At 48.3% G+C, this 24,734-nt stretch overlaps 1 protein-coding gene across 3 annotated transcripts in view; it reads right to left on the bottom strand.

Moving 5' to 3' along the window:
* Positions 1-24,734, bottom strand: part of Tanc1 (tetratricopeptide repeat, ankyrin repeat and coiled-coil containing 1) — a 222,244-nt gene that overhangs the window by 5,055 nt on the left and 192,455 nt on the right. For all 3 annotated transcript variants that reach the window (XM_026778563.1, XM_013345955.2, XM_026778564.1), the window contains exons 19-24: positions 23,472-23,550; positions 8,055-8,188; positions 6,565-6,688; positions 5,629-5,804; positions 3,491-3,623; positions 1,509-1,600 (exon numbers count right to left, since the gene is read on the bottom strand). In XM_026778563.1, the coding sequence (XP_026634364.1) occupies positions 1,509-1,600; positions 3,491-3,623; positions 5,629-5,804; positions 6,565-6,688; positions 8,055-8,188; positions 23,472-23,550 (738 nt within the window). The remainder of the gene's footprint in view (positions 1-1,508; positions 1,601-3,490; positions 3,624-5,628; positions 5,805-6,564; positions 6,689-8,054; positions 8,189-23,471; positions 23,551-24,734) is intronic.

Genomic DNA, 24,734 nt, shown 5'->3' with positions numbered 1-24,734 from the left:
CCTACAGCAGACAGTGACTCGTGGCTAAACCTGCAGCTTGCTGTCGAATAATAATTTTTCTCCGAGAAGCACCGAAGAACAGGCTTTGGAAATCAGAGCCACTGCGCATCCCTCTCAAGGCTAAAGAAATCCATTTGCTCAGTCAGCCTCACTGCTCAGCAGGAGCTGCCGCCTGTTGGAAATGGCTGGCTATTTCTGACATAATTACCTTGCAGAATCCATATTAAAACCACTTCAAAGCCACAACAATATACACCCTGAACTCAATTTCCAATCGCCTCCAAGCTGGGAACCCTGCTGGCTCATGCTCTATGCCTCGTTATTTGTTACTATGAAAGAAACAACAAACGGGGAATAAATGAACAACCTAGCAGATGAGGCTGCCCAGTAGGGAAAAGGACCAAAGTCGTCACCATCTTGGGTGCCCCCCCCCCCAATCTTAATTCTACCTAATTACAGGTCTGAAAAGAGTAGTATCTATGCAATATGCCTACACACCTACCTAAACCAGGCGGTGGCCACGGACACCTATTTACCGCTTTCCTGGGCGTAGCCACACCCCCGGGGCCTGTGTGTCTGTGGCCTGCGCCTACCTCTGTACCAGCACTAGCTGGCTGGGCTGCACAGTCTGCAAAGCTGCAAGCAATTACTAGGGCTACCCACCATGGATCTGAACTAATAGCTCATTTGGGAAAATTTAGGATCAAATTTTTGAGCCTGTAGGTTTTCTTTCTTTTTTTTTTGAGGGAAATTGGGAGGAAAAAAAATAACTATCTCTTGAGAAACTGTGAACGTATTACTTGGCCACATTCAATAAAAAATATCACTAAAAACACTTAAAATCCCCAAATTTATACTTAAGAACATAAAAGTGAAAGGCCGCGGCGGGGCACTGGATGGCTCTTTTTTAATTTTCTTTCCAGATACATTTATTCATTTGGCATGTATTTGTATCGTGTTGGCACACACACGCTACAGAACACACGCGGAGGGCAGAGGACAACCTGTATGACCCGGTTCTCTCCTTCCTACCAGTGGGGTCTAGGATTCAGAGTCAGGCAGCCGGGCGTGGCGGCCAACGTGAGCCACTACACCATCCTCCTGTCCCCTTAAATGTTCTTTCCTTCTCCGTGTGCTCCCTGGCATCTTCTGCCGTGTACCTCGTGACTAGGTCCAGTGCCATGCTTGGACTTCTGGAAGGTAGGGAAGCCAAGGGACCTTCCTGTGGGATGTGCCAGCTGACCTAGCAGTGACTCACCTTCAGGAAGTCACTGCCGGGAGGATTCCTGACAATTGTTCTCAGACACAAAGAAAATTGCTTTCCCATTAAGATTCTGCTGTTCGGAGATTAGCAGGCTCCCGAGCAAGAGGTCAGGTGGGAACGTTTTGGAACTGCATTCCTGCTAAGTTACAGCTCCACACAGGAGCGTGGCCGCAGCATCCAATACCAGACTGAGAGGTGGTCCCACGCCAACCACAGCAGCACAGAGAGAGACAAAGGCACTTACCTTGTACATCACATTCCCTTCCTCCATCAATTTCTGTAAAAGTATAATCAAAATATCAGGTTTGGACGTGGCCATCGCCCAAGCGGCATTTCCTGCAAAAAAAAAACATGCTGTCAGGGGTGCTTCCTAGGCTGCACCAGCTGCAGGAACTCAGGGCTGTGCCTAGGTGCTCCTGGCAGCAGGAAACTAGCAAGCTGGTTTATGCTTGCCATCCATTTTATGCAGAGGCAGCCCCTGCTGGGGACTCATCCGTGCCCACAAAAGCTCTCCTTATTGCTCTCTTAACAATGGGAACTAAGTGCTCGCCTTCCCCTGAGAAGGAGTCAGGAAAAAGCAATGAAGCCCTCACAGGCAAATCTTCCTCCTGTAGCACCCAGTATGTTAGGGGTGGGAGGTTGCTGTCTCTAAGGCCCCTGCACTCTGACTTTAGTCCGCTCTGAGGTCCAAATTTGAGTCCCCTGTTCCATCCCTGTTCAGCTTCTCTTTTGGTCTAGACTGGCTACAGCCTTCCCTCTAGCACTTAGCCTGGCCTTGGGACACTGCTAGTCACAAGCCTGCAGGTCAGCCACTCACTATGACCTTGGGAGGCCACTGAGCTCCCTCGGCATTTTGTGCTTCTTTTTCAAGTATAAAGAAGGCGTGGTCACTACAGGATCAAGGGAAAAAGGGAAACTGCTAAAATACTGGGACAAACAATTTTCCACGCAGGCCCCTGTGCCCCAAACTGCTCATGGTCAAAGGACCTGGACAAATCAGGGGCGCTGTGGTTCTCCCCTGCATACACGCTGGATTTATGTGACGTTCTACCAACCACCCAGGTGAGCCTCCCCACACACACCCTTTAGCTAATGCCCACTCTCTGCTCAACGTTTCCTTCACAGAAACTGTGTACGCTGGGGTCATGGCTTTCTGTCAAGCCGGCACTGAGAACCATAGAACAGTATCTACTGTTGTTCTACGGAACCATCCAGGGCTTTCTGAGCCGCGGATGCTCAGCCCATCTCCAGTTAAAGCAGAATCTAACTGCAGTGGTTTGGATGAGGATGGCCTCCATATAACTGCACGGTGGGTCCCAGTTGGTAGACCTGTTTGTGTGGGATTAGGAGGTGTGGTCTTCTGGGAGTATATCTGGGAGTGTGTGTGTGGGCTTTGAGGCTTCCAGAGCCAATGCCATTCCCAGTTATCTCCCTGCCTCAAGCTTTTGGATCAGATGTAAGCTCTCAGCTACTGTTCTAGCCCCATGCCTGCCACTGCCACACTTCCCACCACGATGGTCATGGACTACCCTCCAACTCTAACTCCCCAATGGACCCTTTCTTCTGTAAGTTGCCTTGGCCAGGGTCTCATCACAGCAATAAAAAAAGCAAGATGCTAATACTTCCTGGTGTGAGCGTCCCTTTCCCTTAGCCTCGGCTCTCTGTCTACCTGTAGTATTAGAAGGTAATGGCCAGAAGATGGCTCAATGGTTGAAGGCATTTACGTCCAAGGCTGCGGATCTGAGTTTAATTGCTGGGACCCCGTAGCAGAAAGAAAGAAAGAACTTGACTCCCACCGGCTGTCCTCTGACCTCTGTGTGCAGCTTGGATTCATGCACACAAATAAAATGTCATTTTTTAAAAAAAACAGAATTATCAAAAGCTACTTCAGTTTTCTGGATGACTGGGATTAAACGAGACATGAGACAGGGCAGAGCAGGCGGTGGAGAGAAAGAGCAAAAGGGAGAGAGAGGAAAGAGAAAGAGAGAGAGGGGGCGGGAAAGAGAGGGAGGGAGAGAGAGAAAGAGAGAGAGAGAGAGAGAGGGAGAGAGAGAGAGAGAGAGAGAGAGAGAGAGAGAGAGAGAGAGAGAGAGAATGCACATGATGCCGGACCCCTAGCAGGTACAACATCTTTAGTCCTTTCAAAGAAGGTTCTGGAAGCTGACCCTCTGGCCCTGCTGAATGGAAGTGGGGTTCACTGGCCTAAAGGAAGTGAGGTTCACCGACCTAGTTTGGCTCCTTTTCTAAGCAGGGTAACCACCACAGCGGTGTTCCGACAACCGATGGCTCTGTCCAGGGGGCGCATCCCGCTGTGGTCCACATGCTCAATCACAGCTCCCTTCTCCACCAGATACAGCACCTACAGCAGCAGGGACAGCATAAGCCTGAGGAGCAGTTCAGGGCCAGAGCGGCACGGGGGCCTCTGGCTGTTGTGGGACCAGAAATAAAACTGACATGACACCACAGCCCACGGCTAGAATCTCTGCCAGTGATGAGGAAGGTGAGTCACAGGTACAGACAGGTGTGAGACCAAGTACACAGCCTGTGTCTGACCCCACTTCCAAGGCCACAGGCAGGACTCATGGTCACCTTTCCAGCCGTAGCTAGCAGGGAGGCTTCTGCAGTGAGCCCCGACACGCTCCAGACACACAGATTCACCCCGCATGGGAGGACAAGCTGCAGACATGAGCAACCGGGAACCAGATGGGCCAGCATCATTCATTTTCGGATTTAAGAAAGAGATGACTCTATTAGGACTAAGAGGATGGCGTGTCTGAGGTCACAGGATAAAGGCTGGGTGTGACGAAATAGTTGTGTGTGCACAGCACGGGAGATGCTAAGAAAAAGAACTACTTTGGCCACTCCAAAGTTTCCACTTACTAGAAAAGAAACTTATATCCAACTTGGTTGTGTGTATGCAACAGAACACGTTTCCTACCAATCCACTGGGTATTCAAGATAATACTAGAGAGGTTACTGTCTAGAATATAAAAAGAGCTATAATAATCATAAAACCAAACCGTTAAGTGGGTAAGGGATTCAAACAGGTATTTCTCCATAGAGGAGACACAGCAAGTATGTGAAATAGCTCTAAGTCACCAGTTGTTAAAGAAATGGAAATCAGGGGGCTGGAGAGATGGCTCAGAGATTAAGAGCACTGACTGTTCTTCCAGAGGTCCTGAGTTCAATTCCTAGCAATGACATGGTGGCTCACAACCATCTGTAATGAAATCTGGTGCCCTCTTCTGGCCTGCAGGCATACATGCAGACAAAATACTGTATACAAAATAAATAAATATATCTTTAAAAAAAAGAAATGGAAATCAAAGCCAGGGTGAGATATCAACCCACACTCAAAGGACTCTAATTATATTCTAAAAGAGTGTGGAGGGTCAATGGTGATATGAAGACATTGGAGCCCCTGGCATGGAAACGCAAGCTCCCATTCAGTGTGGAAGATGGGTTCTGTGGTAATGGGTGTCCTCAGAAACTAAAAAACAGAATTACGGCCAGGTATAATGGCGCACACCTTCATCAGATTTGGGATGTATAGAGGGGAAGATCAGAAGTGCAAGGCCAACACTGGCTTTGCTAGGGAGCGTGAGGCCAGGCAGGGCTGTGTAAGACTTTACCTTTGCAAACCAAAGGATTGCCCTTTGGTCTGACAACTGCGTTTCTGAGCACACAGCCATAATAATCGAGAGTAGACTCTTTTAAGAGCCATTTGTCCAGTGACATTTCTACTGATGGATGAACGTCTAAATAAAATCCTGACCACAGGTCACCCCTCTCCACAGTGTGACACGTCTCCCAAGTGGCTCAACAAGGCTCTAGTGCCTGCAGAGGTCTGAAATGTGCACCCCGACAAAGCACGGCATCTTCCCTGGAAGACGTCTCCCAGTTCCCAGTGTACAAACTAAAATTATAGCTAAAAGAACTTAGAACAATCAGCTTGAAAACAATTTAAAATAGTATATTTTAAGTTAACGATTCTTAGCTAATTGTTTTTCTAAAAGGGAAAATGGTTTCTGAATGGCCTACACAGGGACTGTATTTATATGCAGCACGTGATAAAAACAGAGCTGTAAATGAGGCATACGTGTTCAACTCCATGTCTGCAGTATGTGCAGCTGGTAGGGGTCGGACTTCCAGGCTTTAAAGAGTGCATTAAAATCTTGGTTGACAGCCCTGGATTGGACCACTGAAAAGCCCCCATACACCATGTTTGCATGTGTGCACACACACAGGCCACAGTCAGACAGCTTCATGAAGCCCGAGCATCACAGCAGGACCCCCTCCCCATCGGTCCCATCCTGCACATGGGGGAAGGTGCACACCGGAAGTGAACACCCGTTAGTACACACCGTCTCCGCATCACCATAGAAGGCAGCCAGGTCCAAGGGCGTGCGGCCGTTTTTGTCTGTCTGATCTATCTCTGCTCCTTCTTCGACCAGGTACTGGACCACGGCCCTGTGACCCTTCAGACACGCCCAGCTCAAGGCCGACAGACCCTCTTTGTCCAGGGAAGAAAGAGCAGCACCTGAGAGCAGACACCATTTGTAACTGGTTGGCAGGAATGAAGAGGTTCTAAAGAGATTGTGTTTCCCAATCTCACTATCTTATTGTTGAAAAACAGACCCCAAAGAATGAGCTTTCCCCCCCAAGAATCTCATGCTGAGAGAAGGAAAAAGCACCAGAGAGAGAAAGAACTTGTTTCCCAAAAAGAGATTTCCCAGTTTTAACAACTGTTAGACCGCACAGCAGGGTAAGATGAAAGCCCAGACAATGACGGGCCAATGGCATGCAGGAACAACCTTGACCAGAACTGCTTAGACATTCATATCCTTGGCCTTAAGTTACATTTTGATTTCACTTCAGGACCCCAAAGATAGACTCGAGGAGGCTACTGGATCTCTGTTCTTCTTCCCAATGTGGCCACACTGAGTAAATTTCCTTTTTTTGCCTTCTACTTTTAATTTGGTTCTTTAAATTGGCTTATTGAAAAGGGGTGGCTGGACCTGACTTAGGCCACAGCTTGTAATCCCCAAGTCCAGGAATACAATCACAGAACACGAATAAACCTGGGCTCCTGAGGATTCCACCATCTGGATGCCGGCCTGTGAGTACATCGACTCGAGCAGGTTTGATGGCCAGAGGGTCTCATCTAAGCTGAATGATAAGCAGCCAGGCTGCACCATGCCTTAGAAAATACACAGGACAGAAAGGCTAATTGGGAAGTACTAGCGGGTCTACTGAAGCTCTTCCTGCAAAAGAAGCCAGCACACTGCAACACGCCATACCCTTTGAAAGAAGGAACTCCACGGTGCTCAGGTGTCCTTCACAGGCAGCCACCATAAGAGGCGTGCGACCCTGCTTGTCACTCAGGTTCACGTCGCAGCCATGTTCCAACAGCAATCTGACAATCTGAAAGAAGTACCGAGAATCAGCCCCCCTGCTGCACCCTGCTGCACCGAAAGCCACCGTCTCCATACTCAGCCAGTCTCTATACCCAGCCAGGTTCTCGATCTTTCCCACCCGCTGTGTGATACATGGGGCTCAAACAACCCTTCTACTGTATTTGTTTCAACCAAATCTCCTTCTATGTATTCTTCTAGGGTGCCCAGTTATTATATGCACAAAATCACGTGTACCAGGTAGCATTAGTTGTGAGGCATGCCAGCCACAGTTAGGTGATGGTAGAACAAACAGCCACACTGCAGGGAGGCATGGGTAACTCAGCATAGGGAAGGGGCCAGCAGTTGCCATTAAGGTTCCAAACTGGTCCTGAGGAGCAGCACAATGCCTGTGTATCTGGGGCTCTGCAGCGATAGACAGATTTGACCTACCCATGTCATTCACTCTGCAGACTGAATACAAATACCCAGGCCATCATAAGGAACCTGAGCTTCCTCAGGGTTGACACCTGTAGACAAACTGACAGGGGGCTAACTACAGTAACAAGAGAAGGGTCGAAGGCAGGAGAGCAACTCAGCACCCTTGGTCACATGCGCTGCTCAGATGTAGCACTAGGGGGTGGCTTGTCCTTCTCAGAGGCCAACTCTTAGCAAAGCTCCTTGAAGTGAATTCTCTGCATCAGCAGTGTGCTTTATAGCATGCATGCTAGTAAGGCGGAGGAAGCCACTTTATCCACGGGGTCAGCCAGGCTACCCGGGCACATCATCTGTCACAATGCCAGAACGGCAGAGTGGCATCTTCCTACTGCTCTCAGTTCGCGCACCAGCAAACCCTTCCACCTTCCTTGTCAGTTGAGAGACACTGAGCTGGGCAGAGGGTTAATCACAGGGGCTGTGTAATGAGCGGTCATGAAGCTGTTGGTGTGCACAATGCAGGTATAACATGGCGTGAGTGTGGGGAGAGATGTGGTCGCTGCTTCAAAATGAAGGAAGAAGCTACGGGCCAGTGATGCCCTGTTCCCTTGCATTAAAGATGGCAGCTATTATTCTAATACATTTTATGTACAGGATACAAAAACAAACAACAGCAGCAGACAAGCCATCGTGAACCTTCTACCACTGTAATGTAATCCTCCTGGAGTTAAGGAGACTACTGGTCTGTGGCATAGCATGGGTGCCGAGCTCCTGCCCAGTCTGCCTCGTTGATTGTACTTACCCGTCATGTTTATCCGTCATGTTTACCTCTGAGAAGCAGTCATGATGGCAGAGGGAGAAGCCTGGGATTGCAATGAGCCTTAAGGGCCGCAGGTGCTCTCAACAGTCAACCCAATCCCCACCTATGGTTCCTAAAGCAGCCAGGGCCCCCAGGTACCCACCTGCCAATGCCCCTGGCGGGCTGCACAGAACAGAGGGGGTACCCCTCTCCTGTTGGTCCGAGACACAGCAGCTCCATGCTCCAGCAGCAGCTCGCAGGCCTCCAGCTTTCCTCTCCCAGCAGCAGCAGTCAGGGCTAGGGGAAGGGTGGAGGGAGCTGTCAGTAGGTGCAGAGCCAGGGCCTCTCGGGCCTCAACTTACCACTGCCTGGGTACATGCTCTCTCCTCCCGAACCTGGGCAGTCTATGTATGTATGGTATCTGTGATCATCAGTATGTATGTATGGTATCTGTGATCATCAGAGCACAGCGGCACTATGCTAATGTCTGGGCCGGGGTCTCTGGAAACGGGCAAGTTGTGCTGCCTGCCCCTCAGTGCTTGTTCCTGGAAGCCAGCTGCCAAGACGTGAGGAGGACTGAGCAGCTCTGGGGTGAGGCTGTATGCACAGGGCAGTCTCAGGTGAGCCTCGGTGGAGGGCACTGAGGTCAGCCATATGTGAGCTGTCCCACGTGGGTCTCCAGCTCAAGTCAAACTATGCTCCTAGAGCTATGAGGGCAAAGACACCTCAGTTGGCCCCAGCATGCTTTGCTTTAACCACAGGTTTAGAAAGTTTGGGGCTTGTTTTTTTTCAAAAAGAGACAATCGCAACACAGTATATCGCAGACTAATGTTATATTCAAATCTGGTCTCTTAGCCTTAAGTCAGAGTCCATTCAAGGAAACAATTACAGAGGGGCTGGAGAGATGGCTCAGTGGTAAAGGGCACTTCCTGCTCTTCCAGGAAACCCGAGTTCAGTTGCTTACAAACACCATCACCCTAGATTCAGAGGACTAATGCCTTTTCCTGGCCTCCATGCCATGGGCCCATACATTCCTGTGGTACATACACACATACACACACACACACACAAATTTTATAAATAAAAAGAATTACTGCGTTAATTAAGAGTGTCCATCCTATCACTCCTGCCCTCCTGGAATGTAAACACCTCGTTGACAAGTTGGATTTGATGTTATCAAACAAAAAGTAAGGTGCTGGGGTGAGTGTCAGCTGTATCACAGACTGGTGGTGTTATTCGGTGGCGGGGCACACCACCTGTGGGAAAGAACACTCGCATGGCAGACCTATGTCCTGGCTTTGTCATAGGAACTATGTCTAAGAAAGGACAACTGGGTGTTGGTGACAAACCAGGCCAAGAGAATGGCTTCTCAGTGGGACAAAGGGTTCTGAGATAGGCAGGATTGATGCTCCCCAGGAGGAAGCGGCCTGATGTTGGGAGGAAGGAGAAGCCAAGCATGGCTGCGGCACCATTCTCACGCCTTCCTGGAAGACCCTGTTTCTAAATATATCCTCAATTCCTAGCTTCCAGGAGAGAGCAGTAGTCTTAGGAGCTAGTGAACGAGGCTGGCTTCTCAGGCTACAGGCGGGGAAAGAGAAGAGACCCTTCACAAAAGAGCAAGTCAATACCAGTGAGCATACAAGAAGTGTCCACGCTCCTCCGCCACTGACGGAACTGAGAATGGTGGAGCGAGGGGCCCCATTCTTCACTGGTGGGAACGATGGAAGGAGACAGGGGTGGGTGTACATCGGAGGCCACTCGTTTATTTCCCAGCAGCTCAGATCCGAAATAGCTACACAGAAACTGCATTAATTAAATCATGACTTAGCCTATTAGCTCTAACATTTTATTGGCTAACTCTTATATCTTAATTTAACCCATCTCCGTTAATCTGTGCATCACCACGAGGTCTTGTCCAACCAGCTAAGTTTCTGTGTTTGTCTCTAGTGGCGGCTCCACAGCTCTGACTCCTTCCTTCTCCCAGCATTCAGTTTAGTTCTCCCCTCCCCCCCAGCTCTGCTCTACCCTATCACAGGCCTAAGAGAGTTTCTTTATTAACCAATAGTATTCACAGCATACAGAGGGGAATCCCACATAAGGTGGGAAACAGGCCAGGTGAATATGCACAGGTGTGGCAGCATTTGTCACATGGCCTCAAGGCAGACACTATCCACACTGCCATCAACAGTAAGAAGGGAATACCAGTGAATAACTTTACACATCCAGGAACATGCATGCCCCATGCCTAAACACAACTCAATAGGCCAGTCTTACACACTTAACGAATAGCAAAGGACACACAGTAAAAACCCATACTGCAAGAGCCGTCTTGAAGAGGGAACCTCAGACCCTCCTTCTGGAAAGGGTGGGCCCCATGCTCTGACTCCTCAGTAGAGCTACGGGTGTGTGGTAACGAGCACCTCAGAAGTCTGTGCTCAGGAAGGCTGCTTTCCAACACATGCCTGCCTGCACTGATCCCTTCAGACCTCCCGCATCCATCAGGGCTGGCTGACGCTTGCTCCTCCTGTGGCCCTCCATACACACTACGCCATCAGGGCTGACTCCTAAGCCTCTGCCCTCTGCTCACAAACACTCCAGATTCCCCTAAACATGGCTCTGGTGACCAAGGTTAACCAAGAGACAGACACGTGCACACACACATACACTACAGACCAGACAGCTTGGACCTGACTGCAGCTGACACCATCACCTGACTTCTCCCAGTTGGGTTCAAAATCACGGAATCATGCAGGAACTGTGGGAGGGAGCAGATTACTAGGAAGAACTTGTCTGGGAGCCTAGCATCTGCAGCACAGGGAGACACAAGGAAAACACAGCCCCTCACCCTTCCAGAAAGGCAAGTCAGCTCTCACTGTTGTTTCTGGTCATGAGCCCCTGAGACATGTAAGTGGACCTCACAGCCAGGGCACTGGCCCTTCTTCAGCAGCTTCCCCAGCAGCTGGGGAGGTGGGGAGCACTACAGGGCCGGCCCGGTCAGACCATTCTTGTTAAGTTCCTCCTCTCTCAGCGATACACACCTGGTACCTTCTCAGGAAGTAGGTCAGCACATTTTTTTTCCAGGAAAATGTGTTCAAGGGGCACTGTTCTGACTGACCTCAAGTCTCTTGGCTGTTTTTGCAGCAGACAGCACAGAAGGAGCGAGTGAGGGGATCAGGCGAGGTAGCAGATTAGCAGCTGACACTGGCCTTTTTGGGCCTGACCGCGAGCACTCCTGGGCTAGCATCTGGTGGCTGTCAAGGTGTCCAAACCCGAGGCAACTGTGCTCTTCCACAAGGCACAGCACCTCCTAACAGCCTTTGTGCTAGAATGCTGCTCCAGAAGGGAGGACAGACCCTTTCTGCTCTCCAAGGAGGTGATGTAGAGCTAGCCCCAGTCCCTGTGAAGAGTCCGTGCTGATACCGAGGCAGGAATTACATGCTCTAGCAGGTGCAGAGGACCAGCATGCAGAGCCTCCCAGGACTCGGAGACCTGAGGGGCCCAGAATGGAGCGGAGACACTCCGGAATGCCTCAGGATGAGATAGAAAACACTGTCCTAATGTACTTTTTTAAAAATTATTTTCTTTTTTAAATTTTTTATTTATTATGTATACAATATTCTGTCTGTGTATATGACTGCAGGCCAGAAGAGGGTACAAGATCTCATTACAGATGGTTGTGAGCCACCATGTGGTTGCTGGGAATTGAACTCAGAACCTTTGGAAGAGCAGGCATCTTAACTGCTGAGCCATCTCTCCAGCCCCCTAGTGTATTTTCTGTGTCTGACCAAGAAAGTTTCCTCAAGTGTCCAGATCAGACTTATGTCAAGGGCCCTACGGTTCATCAGATGTTTAGTTCAAATCTCATTGTTTAAATGCATCTTAACTATCGAAAAACTGAGTAACAAACACAGTGCCCAACACCACATACATCTGTTATTACTAGATTTTAACACTCTGAAGCCACTGAAGCTCACTGACATGGGAGACAAGAGAAATCTGCCTGTGGTTGTTTGAAGAGCCCCTGCAGACTCAGATTCAAATACTTCATCACCAGAGAGGGGCAGTATTGGAAAGGACTGGGTGTGGCCTTGTTCAGGAAGTGTGCCACAGGAGGTGGGCTTTGAAATTTTCAAAAGCCCAAGTTAGACCTGGTGGCTCTCTTCTCCTCCTGCTGCCTGTGCCTCTGAATGTAAAACTCTAGGCTACCTCACTATGTCTGCCTGTGTGCAGCCACGCTTCCTACCACCACGACAATGGACTAATCTCTGAAACTGCAAACCAGCCCAGAGAAAATGCTTTCTTTTATAAGAGTTGCTGTGGTCATGGTGTCTCTTCACAGCAACAGAACACCGACTAAGACAATGACAAAGGGCATCTTACATTCTGTAAGATGCTTCTTTAGAATTTCCTACTTCTGTGTAGGTGTGGGGACAGGTCCCTAAGGAGGAGAAGACATCCAAACTTACCCCCTACACAGTCTGTTCCCGCCACAATAATGGTGGTGGGACAGTTGAGACGAAAACAGCTGAGAGATGGGACCTAGGGTACTTTGCACTGTGGAAGAGCAGAATATGCCACACCCAGATCTCCCTCTGGCAGAAGCTCTATTGATTATTTTGAGATACCCGAAGAAGCTCTGCGTACAAATGAGCTGACCCCTTGTGCATGGGAAACTGACATCCCTATGGGAATTCTCCCTTGACAGGCATCCCCTCTGTCCAGGGAGAGCCAGACAGAATCTCTTGAGAAACAGTCACGCAAGCCTCACACTTGCTGGCCTTGCCCATGTTGCCTGTGCAGAAGGCTGAGTTAGAAGCCCTCATCTCGATGGCCTCTGTGAGCTGTGAGCCCTCTCCTTCGTACACCTGGGCTTCCCAGGGTGTGACCTCTGGTACACTCTGCTCCTGTTACCACATCTTTTGTTAGGGGCGTCTGTCCCTACCCTGGGGTTATGAAGGATATAAACATTGTATCGTTTTTGTCTCCCGTAATTTACATCATCTGAACTGACCTGAGCAGGATCCCAGCAAGTGGGTCATGAATCATCCTGTTGCCACTGACAACGCTGAGGTTTTCCTTCACTCAGAGACCCTCCTCCTCCTTCCCCGGCTGTCCTTAACTAAGAAAAGAATCAAAAGGCACACAGGGCCCCAGACATGCATTTGCACACAGAGGCACAGGACTCCGTAAAAAGAAGGGAGCCAAGCCTTGTGCTGGATGAGACCAGCGTGGTCTACCTTCTGAACACTGTCTTCCTTCATTTTGTGAGGAAGCTTCATTCTTGTGACAAATGGGACCTTTAAATCAGGATTTCTGTTGCAGCTGCTACTGATGTCTTTCAACGGGAACACATCAGACAGCCCTGAGCTAAAAATAGAACCTGTGTGTTTCGCCAGCCAGCTTGCAAAGAAGCCGGAAGTTGGAGCAGCTGACAAGCTGACAAGTGTGCCCTGCCAGGCCTGGCGACAGGGTTCAACTCCACCCTTCTTCCCCACAGGCCGTCTGCTGTGTGCTTGCTGCTTGGGTTCTTCTGTGGGGGATTAGGAACCTGTCAGCACAGGTATACTTTGCTCAGGCTCAGCCCAGATCAGGTTCTCCACAGGAATTCTAAGGAGACACTGCTGATGACAGACAAAAGGACCTGGCTTTCCTCTTTCACCCAGAATGAGTATTTTTAGCCTCATCCCACAAACTCCCCCAGCGAGGACACATCTCAAATTTCAGCAGCCACAAGGACATCAGGATACCATATTCCCATATTCGGAAGCGAGGAGGGATATAACAAACAAACTCAGAACAAGCTACTATGCTCAGGAATTCCAACCATCCTGCTGAGAAAGCCAACCTCAGCACCAGCTCTAATGAGGGTCAGCGAACTTGGCTTGACCAGATAAAAGGGGTGGAGGCGGGGTGTAAAAGACACAGGACCAGGGTGGGAGAGGAGGGCATCGATTCATTGTCTTTGGTCAACAAAATACAAAGACGCATGAAAGGAATGCCCCCCCCCCTTCGTGTGAGCATGCAGCACTGAAGCCAGTCACACGAGCGCTTTTACTTGGCAAACCCTTAACAAGGTGTTGTCTGTGTGATTAAATTGTGGAAAAGGCACATACCCTACCCTGACGACCCTGAATAATTCACCCTAGCATGAGGGACTCGGCATGGGAGATGTTCATCTAAAGACAAACGTGACTGACATGTAACCATCTGAAACACTTCTGTACACCACAAAATGGTTCATTTGGTGGATTTTTTTTTTTTTTTACATATTGAAGTTCTTCTCCAGGCAAAGATTTGATGAGAGAGAGAGAGAACACTTAACTGTCAACTTGCTGGGAACAAAGTCATTTCATCAGTAGGGCTGTTCATAAGATGTTGTAACAGATCTGTCACCCAAACACACAAGGGTGTGTCACTGCAGTGGTTCAGGGTGGCTCAGTTTGAGAATCAAACCAGGGACGCTCATTCCCCTCATTTGCTTCTTACACCTGACCTGGAGACTTGGACAGAGGTGACAGAGACCACACCTCACACCAGACAACTATCTTTCATATATCACAAACGGAAAATCCAAACTGACCTTCAAGGCCAACCACGAGCTCTTAAGCAAGGGCCAGCATCTGCTAAACCCACTTCCTCTAGCTCCTCGGTCCCCATCTGCAGAGCAGCTCAGTTTTGTTTAGATGGGTGTGTCCATTTATGCAATTTATTTCCAGGTTACACTGGCCTTTCCCATTTTTATAAAAATTAAAAAAAAATGGAAGTACCAATGGTAAAAGTCAGCAGTAGGGTCCTCAGAAAGGTCACCTCATTGTGGCCGAGGCAGAAACCAATAGATATGACGAGGACGATGATGCCTGGCCCTTGATCAGAGCAGAGCAGACACACACTATGCACAGTGAAGGACAGAACCAAGGAAAGACTGTAAGGGGGTGCTGGAGAGTTCTCTGCTATTTTATCAACAGCACAGTCCTCAACCTTCCTAATGCTGTGACCCTTTAACACAGTTCCTCATGTTGTGGTAACCCCCATCATAAAACTGTTCTGTTGTTACTTCATAACTGTAATTTTTGCTACTGTTATGAAAGTAATGTAAATATCGTGTTTTCTGATGTTCTTAGGAGACTCCCATGAAAGTGTCCCTTGCCACCAAGTGTTGTGACCCACAGGTTGGGTATCAATCTAAAAGGTAAAATGAAACTAGAAATTATCTTTTCTGGGAGGGGGCGATGAGATGCCCTGCTACTTAAGTGGGGGCTACCACACTGGAATTTTCAGAAAGGATGGTTCTCTCTTTTTTTTTTTTTAAAAAAAAAAAAAGATTTATTTATTTATTATGTATACAACATTCTGCCTCCATGTATGCCCGCACGCCAGAAGAGGGCGCCAGATCTCAGTACAGATGGTTGTGAGCCACCACGTGGTTGCTGGGAATTGAACTCAGGACCTCTGGAAGAGCAGCCAGTGCTCTTAACCTCTGAGCCATCTCTCCAGCCCTCCTGGTTTCTTTATTAGGCATTTTTTCCCATCCTTGAGGAGTGGAGGCGAGGGTTTCCACTAGACACAAAAACAGACTTTGCAAGATCTGTAAATTCACCTCTACAAAGCTGGGGCTGATATTTGATCTCACCTTCACCAACTTAAAGGATAAAACAAAAACAAAGACTAACATAAAATAAAATAAAAAAAAAAATCCTGTACTTGCATCATAAGCCAGAGCTCTCAGCCCTGGCGGGCAAAGCCAGCCCCCAGCCCAGCCCCAGAAGGCCCCTTTAGGGAGGACTCTGCCCTTGTCCTTATGAATGAAGCCGGTGCTGCCCAAAGCTTTCTAAGGTGACAGGCTGATGCTGGTCACAACACACACAGATAAAAGTAAACTCTTAAACAAATTCTTAAGAAAATAGGTTAGTGTCTGTTTTGCACTTTCAGTTTTCCCATCTTCCATCATCCACAGCATTTGTGGGGCAAGAACTACGGGGAAGGAAAACTTACTTGGTAGGCCAAGGGAAGTGAGGCTGTGCACAGGGTAAGGCTGTGTCCCAAGACTAATTGCTGAGCACATGGAAGATTTAGACTTTAATAGCCTCCCCACCCTGTGTACGTATGTGTACACACACACACGTCTCTGTGTGTTTGCCTGTGTGTATGCATGCAAAGGTCAGAGGTCAACATCAAATGTATTGACCTCTACTGCTCTCTTTGGTGAGACAGACCCTCTCAGTGAGCCTGGAGCTTACCATTCTAGTGAGAATGGTTGCCCAGTAAGTCTCCAGAACCCACCCCCCAACCCCTGGCCCTGTCTCCCGATCTGCAAGCCCTGGGTGGAATTACAGGTGCATGCCGCTGTGCCTAGCTTCAGATCCAAATTCAGGTCCTGTGCGGAAACAGCCAGCACTTTACCCACCTCCTGAGCCAGGGCCTTTCTGTTCTGTTTGAGAGCACGAGCCCAGGTTCATCTACCGACCAGGTTAAATTCCTGGCTTTTACACAAATTCATTTTGTGGCTTGGGACAAGAGGTACAACTTTCTGTAGCTCAGTTCTTTTAGCCTCACAAAAGCGCACTTAAGAGCAATCTTAAAATGTACCTATCGAGATTAAACAGAACCTACCTGTGGTGTTTTCCTAGACTCAGCAGCTCACAGATATTCAAGAGCTATTATATGCAGCTGGAGTTATGATAAGCTAAAATTACTAAGATATAGAGTAATATGCCAAGTTCCATCCCTCCAGTCCTGCTAACCATTTAAACGACCACTATGCTATGAGTGAAGTGCTTTCTATACAATGCTTCATGGCTTTGCATATCCATGAATCCGTTTCATACACAAGCCAACTCCTGGGAGGCAAGTACTACTCTTATCTGTTGCAAATAAGGAAAGAAAGGCCCAGAAAAGTTCACCAGCTTGCTTAAGCCATGTAGAAGTGGGAGCTGGTTGCCGAGTTCTTGGCTTCTTCTCTGTTGCCTCTAGGAAGTCAGCTCTAAAGATACTGAACTCATCAAACAACTGCTTGTAGGTGTCTTTAGAAGGAAAAGACCAGAACAACGAATGATTCTGTGCTTCTTAAGAGCTGCTCTGCAACGGGGCGGTGGTGGTGCACACCTTTAAATCCAGCACTCAGGACACAGAGGCAGGCGGATCTCTGTGAGTTTGAGGACAGCCTGGTTTATAAGAGCTAGTTCCAGGACAGGCACCAAAGCTACACAGAGAAACCATGTCTCAAAACAAAACAAAAGAGCTGCACTGCCTCCTCCCATGTCATTAAGAACAGTCTGCATGCAATGGCCATGTTCCCTTTTCATTCTGGCCTGGGGCTCCTGAGGTTAGAACAACAGTACATCTTAGGGCACAGCAGTACCACTGTATTCTTACTTGATTCTGAGTCCTGCCTCCCTTTGGCCCCTATTCTGATATTATTTCAAATATGCCTTGGGAATAATGTGAGTTATAAAAAACATAAATTCAACCTAAACACAATTCCCTGAAGTAAAGATGATGCTAATCCTACTTCACATGTGCTTTGCACCTCTAAACATCTGTATGAAGTCCACAGCTTTGAACAGCTGTCACTCCTGCAGCACACTGAGAATGGTCACACCTCAGACAGGTCCAGCTACCTGCCAAGACACTGAAGGCATGAAGACATTGAAGACATGTCCCTTACAGTGGAGCACAGGCTGAGCTGGACAAGGTCACATGCAGGACATCACATCAGGTATGAGTGAAAAGAAGAATATGTCACACACATCTCTGGGTCAGTGTCACAGACATTCTCCAGAGACCCCAGAGTGTACTAGACAAGCGCTTTTCTCCCTGTCTCTCACTGGCCTTGTGCTCTAAGGGGGATGAATAAAGGTGAATGTCTCAAATCCTTAAATCGAAAACACGAAACCTTTCAAGAACACCAGCATAATGCTTCAAGTTTTAGATCTTTGAACATCACTGATTATGAAAAAATATCCCACCGCCGGGCGGTGGTGGCGCACGCCTTTAATCCCAGCACTCGGGAGGCAGAGGCAGGCGGATCTCTGTGAGTTCGAGACCAGCCTGGTCTACAGAGCTAGTTCCAGGACAGGCTCCAAAGCCACAGAGAAACCCTGTCTCGAAAAAAAAAAAATATCCCACTGTGGAAAACCCACGAATCCAAAATATTTATGGCCCCAAGCATTTTAAATAAGGAAGACATCTATACATATGTGTATACATACACATACACACATACATACATATACACACATACATACACACATACACACACATACATACACATACACACATACATACACATACACACACATACATACACACACACATACACATACACATACACATACCCACATACACACACACACACACACACACAACTTGTATGTGTGAGGATTAAACTGAACCCAGCAAGCTTAAAACATAAATTCTTACTAAAAGCCTCCCAAACCACCTAAAAACCAAAGCTAAAGTTCAAATGAACAAGTAGTCATTTTTAAACTTATACAATAAGGCACTCAGTTATTTTGTGTTCTGAGGCAGCTATGGATAAACCCAGGTTTTTCCATGGCCTGATATACCTAAGATAAAGGTTCAACAGCCACAGAAAGCAAAGTGGTTCAGAGAGACAAGAGGGACACTTAAATCACAAAGGATGAAACCCTTTATCCCAGCTCTATGATCTAGTGTGGACAGAGGCGACCAGGTTCCACCCCAAAATATACAACAGTGAAAAGGGATTAGGTATGCCTCAGCCAACTTGGAAAAGTGGTGGTGTGCATGTGTGCACACACACCATAGCCCAAATCTCCCACTTCGCTTACAGAGGAGAAAACTTGGCTCATCTTAGGAACAGCAAATCAAGCATCTTTAAGCAGCTCTGGCAATGGGAGCCAATTTCTTACAATAACCAAATTCCTTTGTAAGAGTTCACCAATAAAAATAGCACGGACTCAAAACAAAAGACTTGGCACTTGACATAAAGTATCTTAGCCAGACCTAACTAACTCTGATGGGACATGCTGGGACACGCCCTTTCAAAATCATTTCAAAGTGAGGGAAGGACAGGCCGCAGAGGCAGCTAACATACCATATTCTCAAAGTCCAGGGCGAAGGGCCCCTGAGGAAGCAGCCAAGGCAGTACACAACAGCTTCCTAGAGAGCAGTTAAGGGCTCAGAAGAACAAGATATCAGAGATACAAGGGAGAGGAGGGGGAGCAGGAGCCATGCCCATACCACACCAGGAAGTGATATATTCAGCAGCTGGCAGGCCTAACACACTCAACACGCATGCAGATATGCAAGCATGTGCAAGCACACACACAAGCACTCAGTGGTAAATCCAATAAGGCCGGCAGGACAGGACAACCACCAAACAAAAATCACATCACTGGCTTCTTGCCTTTCTCCTATCCACCAAGTATTTCTCCCAAATAAATCTATAAAATAATATCCCATGCCTTAAAGTGGTACGGTTTTCTTTTCTTTTATTCTTCTCACTTGGAGCCCACACAAGGAGCCCTTGATTAGACCAACACCATCCACTCCTCTGCTCAGCAGCCATGAGCAGGTTCACATAGGAGCAAGAAACAGGCATGCCAGCCCCTGGGAAGCTCCCGGTGTGTGGACCACAGCATGTCCCCAAAGAATGGCTCAACAGTCCCATGGAGGGAGCTGCAAAATGACATAAGTGAGATCTGTGGGGAAGAAGGCTGCTCTCAGGGAACATCTCAGGGCCCATTTCTATCTATTCCACATCCAGAAGCAGGGTGCAGACCCACACTGGACAGAAGCCAGGAGTTTGGAAACATGGTGTGTCAGTTCCCACAGTACAGCATTAGGTCACCACTTAAGTGTCCCTGGTCATTTTGGCTTGGGCTGATTCACATCAAACATCGCCATGGAAACAGTAACTCATTTCAGCCGGGACTTTGTGGGAGCCAGAGATGACTCGTCAAGGCTGTGGAATGCTGAGACAGATAACCCAGGCATCCGATGGGCTCGTGCCATGTTTCGGGCTAGCCAGAAACTGTGGGACCATCACTGACAGTCTGTGGGTGTCAGAGTGGCAGCCTCGAGGGCGGTGTGGTTTCTGCTAACAGGCCACACACCTTATTCTCCACGGGAGAGGAGGAGGGGAAGAAGGGGGAGAAAGGGAAAGGGGAGGCGGTAGCTCAGAGCGATTTCAACTACACAACTTACTTTTGAAGGGCTTGAGTCTGAACCCTAGGCAGATAAGAAGCACGGCCTGATGAAAAGGAAGGTTTTCCTTAACGAAGCCCTCTGATCCCCAGATGAGCAGGCACTGAAGAGTTTTCTAAAACCTCTGGGTTCACTGCAGGGCCCAGACTAAACACAGCTGTAGATGCATGGCAGACTGTGTGATGAAGTTCCTGCCCTTCTAACCCAGCTCCTTTATGATGCTGTGTGTGGGCCATCAGCAGTGAGATGTTCCAGCGTGAACGGCACAGAACCAAGCCTCCTCCCGGCGACCCCACCCTGTGAGGTCTCTCCTGGTGAGAGCAGTCATCCCTTCAGACAACCAGTAGGGGCCATTAGGGGCCATGAGGCCCACACCTGGACCCTGTGAAGAAGATACAGCGAGCCTGCAGGAGTCTGTCCTGATAAGACAGCGGAGAACTACTTTGTAGAGGAGCTGGCGCCCGCCTGAGCATCTCCATACAGTGACAGCCGACGCCGCACACCTAAGAGGGTGGAGACATTGCATAGAGAACAGTGCACCCTTCAGACAGGTGGGTGAGCCTGAAACAGACATGGAAACCACTTTTATAAGCCCGCCAACATCTTAAAGCCAAGGTGTTTATAACTAAATCTACACCGAGCAGACTTGTAATAGATAGACGGGCTCCAGGAGAAATAATGAGGGTATTCTCCACACAAAGCACCCAGTTGTTCCTCTACCTTCCCACACCCTACATGGAGTCACACCGGGATCCTGGCCTATGCTGTGGCCAACGTAGGGATGTTCTGAGCACAAAGCACTATTGAGAATATGCCGAAATGAGGACCAAATGAACCACCGACCAAGCAACCACTTCGCTGCTGAGAATTCCTACAGTGATGAGGACCAAATAACATATGGAGCACCCCAACACACACACACACACACACACACACACACACACACACACACACACACACACACACACACACACTCTGGGGAACGGCCAGACTCGAGTGCACCCCCCACATACTGAGGAATAGCCGGGAGCGGCTGCTTACAGAGGAAGCTTGGTGACAAGGCTGTGACTTGTTGGCTCTTGTCATGGAAGGAGGAAACTAAGTCGGAATGCTGCTTTTTACCTCACTCAGGTCTCATTCCCCCATTTGGCCAAATCAAAACCCAGACCTCAGCTTCCAGACAGCACAGGTATCTGCTGATGCTCTCATCTAAATCACACTGTACAAGGTTGCACAGCTGTGGAAGGTTTGGGACAGACAGCGGTTATCAGGGATGGAGGAGTGTCAGCAATGGCGCCGCCATGGTTTTATCGACACACAGTTCCTAGAGAGCCGCAGTGGCTCCCTAAGCATGACAGACAGCTGATGTTTTTTCTTATTATGTCAAAATTTAAAAGTATCTCAATAAAACTCTTGGTGGTTGGGCGCAGTGGAGCACACATATAATCTTAACTCTTAGAAGGGTGAGGCAGTAAGATTCTGCCAGCTAGAGGCTAATTTGGTCTTCATAGTCTAGTCTAAGGCAGTCTAGCAACAAGAACAGGTCAGTCCCCTTTCCCCGACTTCTTCCCTGCCACCCACCACCCCAACTTCAAAGATCTGGGACTACTTAGAGTCTGAGCCCAGAGTTCCAATCAGAACGTCAGCCAACCCACCAACTATTGGGCTCTGGGAGAAGAACTGTGCTGAGCCTGACCCCAAACACCACTTAAGAGACTCCCACAGCCAGCGTGTTGGGCACAAATTCCCTGTCTGGGAAGGTATTTGCAATTGATAGCTGCCGGTAGAGAGAAAATCAGTTTCTTCAATGAGGTGACACTGGGTATACCAACCTACACTCTAGGGCAGGACGTGTGCTCAGGAGCAGTTGGCCAACACAAAAGGGATTCCATGGGTGTGTATGCTTGTGTGTGTGTGTGTGTGTGTGTGCGTGTGCGTGCGTGTGCGTGTGTGTGTATGTACGCGCCTTTTTTTTTTGAGAGAGAAAGAAAGAACATGAAGTTGGGTGAGAGAGGGTTCTGGAAAAGGATAAGGAAGGAGGATATGATCAAGATATTATATGAAATTCTTAAAAAGTAAACAGAAGGAAGCACTCAAATCAAAAACCTCTTGGCTGACTGAGTTCACCCAAATCCTTACTAATGGATGCTAAGAACTGCTTTCTAGGTCACGAAGTCTGAAGACGGCACATAAGGCCTTGTAAGAGAAGGGCTGAACAAGTCTATGGCTTTTCACCAGACTTATGTACAGCAGCAAGGAGATAAATCCTATCAACAACCTCTTGGAAGCAGGCGAGTCCCTGACGGGAGCACAGCTCAAGCCAATACCTAGGATTATGGGGAGGGAGAGCCTGAAGCAGGGAACTCAGCCCTGCTGAGTGTAGACTTCCGACTTTCACAAACTGTGACATAATAAATGTGTACTGTTTTTTTTAAGTGCGAAGTCTTTAATTTCTCAAGTGTCTCTTTAGACATCAACCAACTGGCAGCATCTCAACGGGGAGGGGACAGACATTCAGGATGGAGCCATACCATCTGGAGTCCTACACTTTCTCTGCAATCCATGCCATGCCTCGCTCTGCCTGCAGTCCACAGCGAGAGCTACAAAGCCAGCTGACAGTGGCTTCCCAGAGTGAGCCATGTGTCTCTGAAGGGCAGGCCTGCATGCCCACCAGGAAAATCTCTGAGGCTTCTCCCAAGTGTGAGTTAGCTAATAAACTCTCCACACCACCATCTGCTTTGCTAGCAAAGAACTTAGAAGCATGAGGAACAGATCTGTGCAGGAGAAATGGCAAACGCATGCGTCCTGGACACATCCAGGAAACACGGGTTAAGCATCTTGGATACATCTGTTGAATGGGAAATCTCAAAGCAGCAGTATCTTCATTAATCTGAACATTAATCTTTCTTCCCAATAAGTCCTGCAGACCCCCTCTTCTGACCAATGAAAGGGGACTTTGGACTGTATTCAGTATTTTATATGGGGAAATGAGACCTGACTTCTACCCTCATTCCACAAGGCGGAGCGGGGCGTACTTCCCTACTGAGCCACCTCTGATTCCCTTGACAAAGGACCACAGCCTAGCTCTCCTAGCAGGCATCAAAGGAAGATCAGGTAGGTCGGGACATGTGCAAACTCAATGCCCCACTAAGGCATTTTCCACTGGGTGTTCCTCAAGTGCTTGGTAATTGCTGCTCTAACTCAAAATGAGTCCCTTTTATGGCTTCCACAGAAGTTTTATTACTCATTTGGCAAGTTTAGGCGCCAAATGCCTCGTGACAAAATAAAAACAGGACTACACACATCGCCAGTCATTCCTAAGACAATCAGGCCACAGCGGGGCTGAGACATCACGCAAGCTGCCCCTGACTACAAACAGTGGAAGCATAATTACCTGTTTCTCCCCACAATGTGTCGGTGCCATTGACTTCGATTTCATGTTCTTCTGCCATTCCCAGCAAACACTGGACTACCTGTCAGACGTGGCAAGGTGATTTAATGAGCTCTTGGAGCAATAGGTGCTTATTATAGCCCATCTATCAAAGGAGAGAGTGTCGGTTTTTAACCATTATTATCTTGTGCTGCACAAGTAGAGAAATTAGAATGAAAACCATTTCCAAACATAATTCGTATGCTAGTCACACTTGCACTTGGAGAATTAAAAAAAAAAAAAAAAAAAAAAACAATCTCAGTGAATTTCGGCAACTCTGCTCAGGATTACCAGGTACTTGGAATTCTAATGAATTCCAACATGACCCAAATATGCCAGCATAATCAACAGAGGGCCCAGCAGATCACAGAAAGTGCAGCTTCTGCATAAATCACCATTAGTGCATTCTTTACAAGGAAGGAAAACAAGGTGATATAGACTTGTTACAGTAAAAAGTTTCTGTCCCTCTCCCTTCTGGGCGTCTTCCTACTGAAGAGCAGAGCAGGTTACAAGTTGCTTGCTCTTGGGGAGAGATGAAGTACCTGTGCCCTGGACCAGAGCCAGCATCCTCCTGAATGACAGGAGAGTGCAACAAAGCCATTTTCCAGGCTCCCAATCTGTATTGTTTGCGGTCTGCTGACTGGGTCTCCTGCTAATCCCCAGAAGCTGCGGGTGCTCCTTGAATGGCAGGAGGAAATCACAGACCTTGAAATGGAGTGATTATGTCTGGGTGTACAGTCTGTCACAAACCTGGTACAACCACAACACTCACAAGGATGGGACAGGAGAAGTGTGGGCCAGAGGAAGAAGGAAGAGAGATGGCAAGGGGGGGGGGGGCTATGTACTCTGAAGATGAAAGAAGCAGGTCTGAGCTAGGGAAGGGGGTGGCCTCTAGAAGTTAGAAAACCTGGAAAAGGCTGGCTCCTGGAGCCTTGAGGGAAGCTGGCTCTTCTCAAATTAAAGTTAGATATCTGGCCCCCGGAATGTTAAGATTAAGTGTGTGCTGTGTTTTAGTCACTGAGGGTCTGGTCATTTGCTGTGATGACATTAGGAAATTAATGTCCTCTTTGGGACTTCTAAGGAATCTTGCTTCTCTGCTTGAAATGAGCACTAGTTGTGCTGAGGTAGTTTGCTCAGTGTTCTCCAGGACGACTCCTATGTGGTGGACCTGAGTTATGAAAAGGATCACTTTCAAACACGGGGCATGTGTGTCATGTGAGGGTGTGC

The sequence above is a fragment of the Microtus ochrogaster genome, chromosome 4 (assembly GCF_000317375.1).
Source record: "Microtus ochrogaster isolate Prairie Vole_2 chromosome 4, MicOch1.0, whole genome shotgun sequence".
Lineage (NCBI taxonomy): Eukaryota > Metazoa > Chordata > Mammalia > Rodentia > Cricetidae > Microtus > Microtus ochrogaster.
Note: the sequence above shows the minus strand (reverse complement) of the source record. Positions and strands in the feature narration are given on the sequence as shown.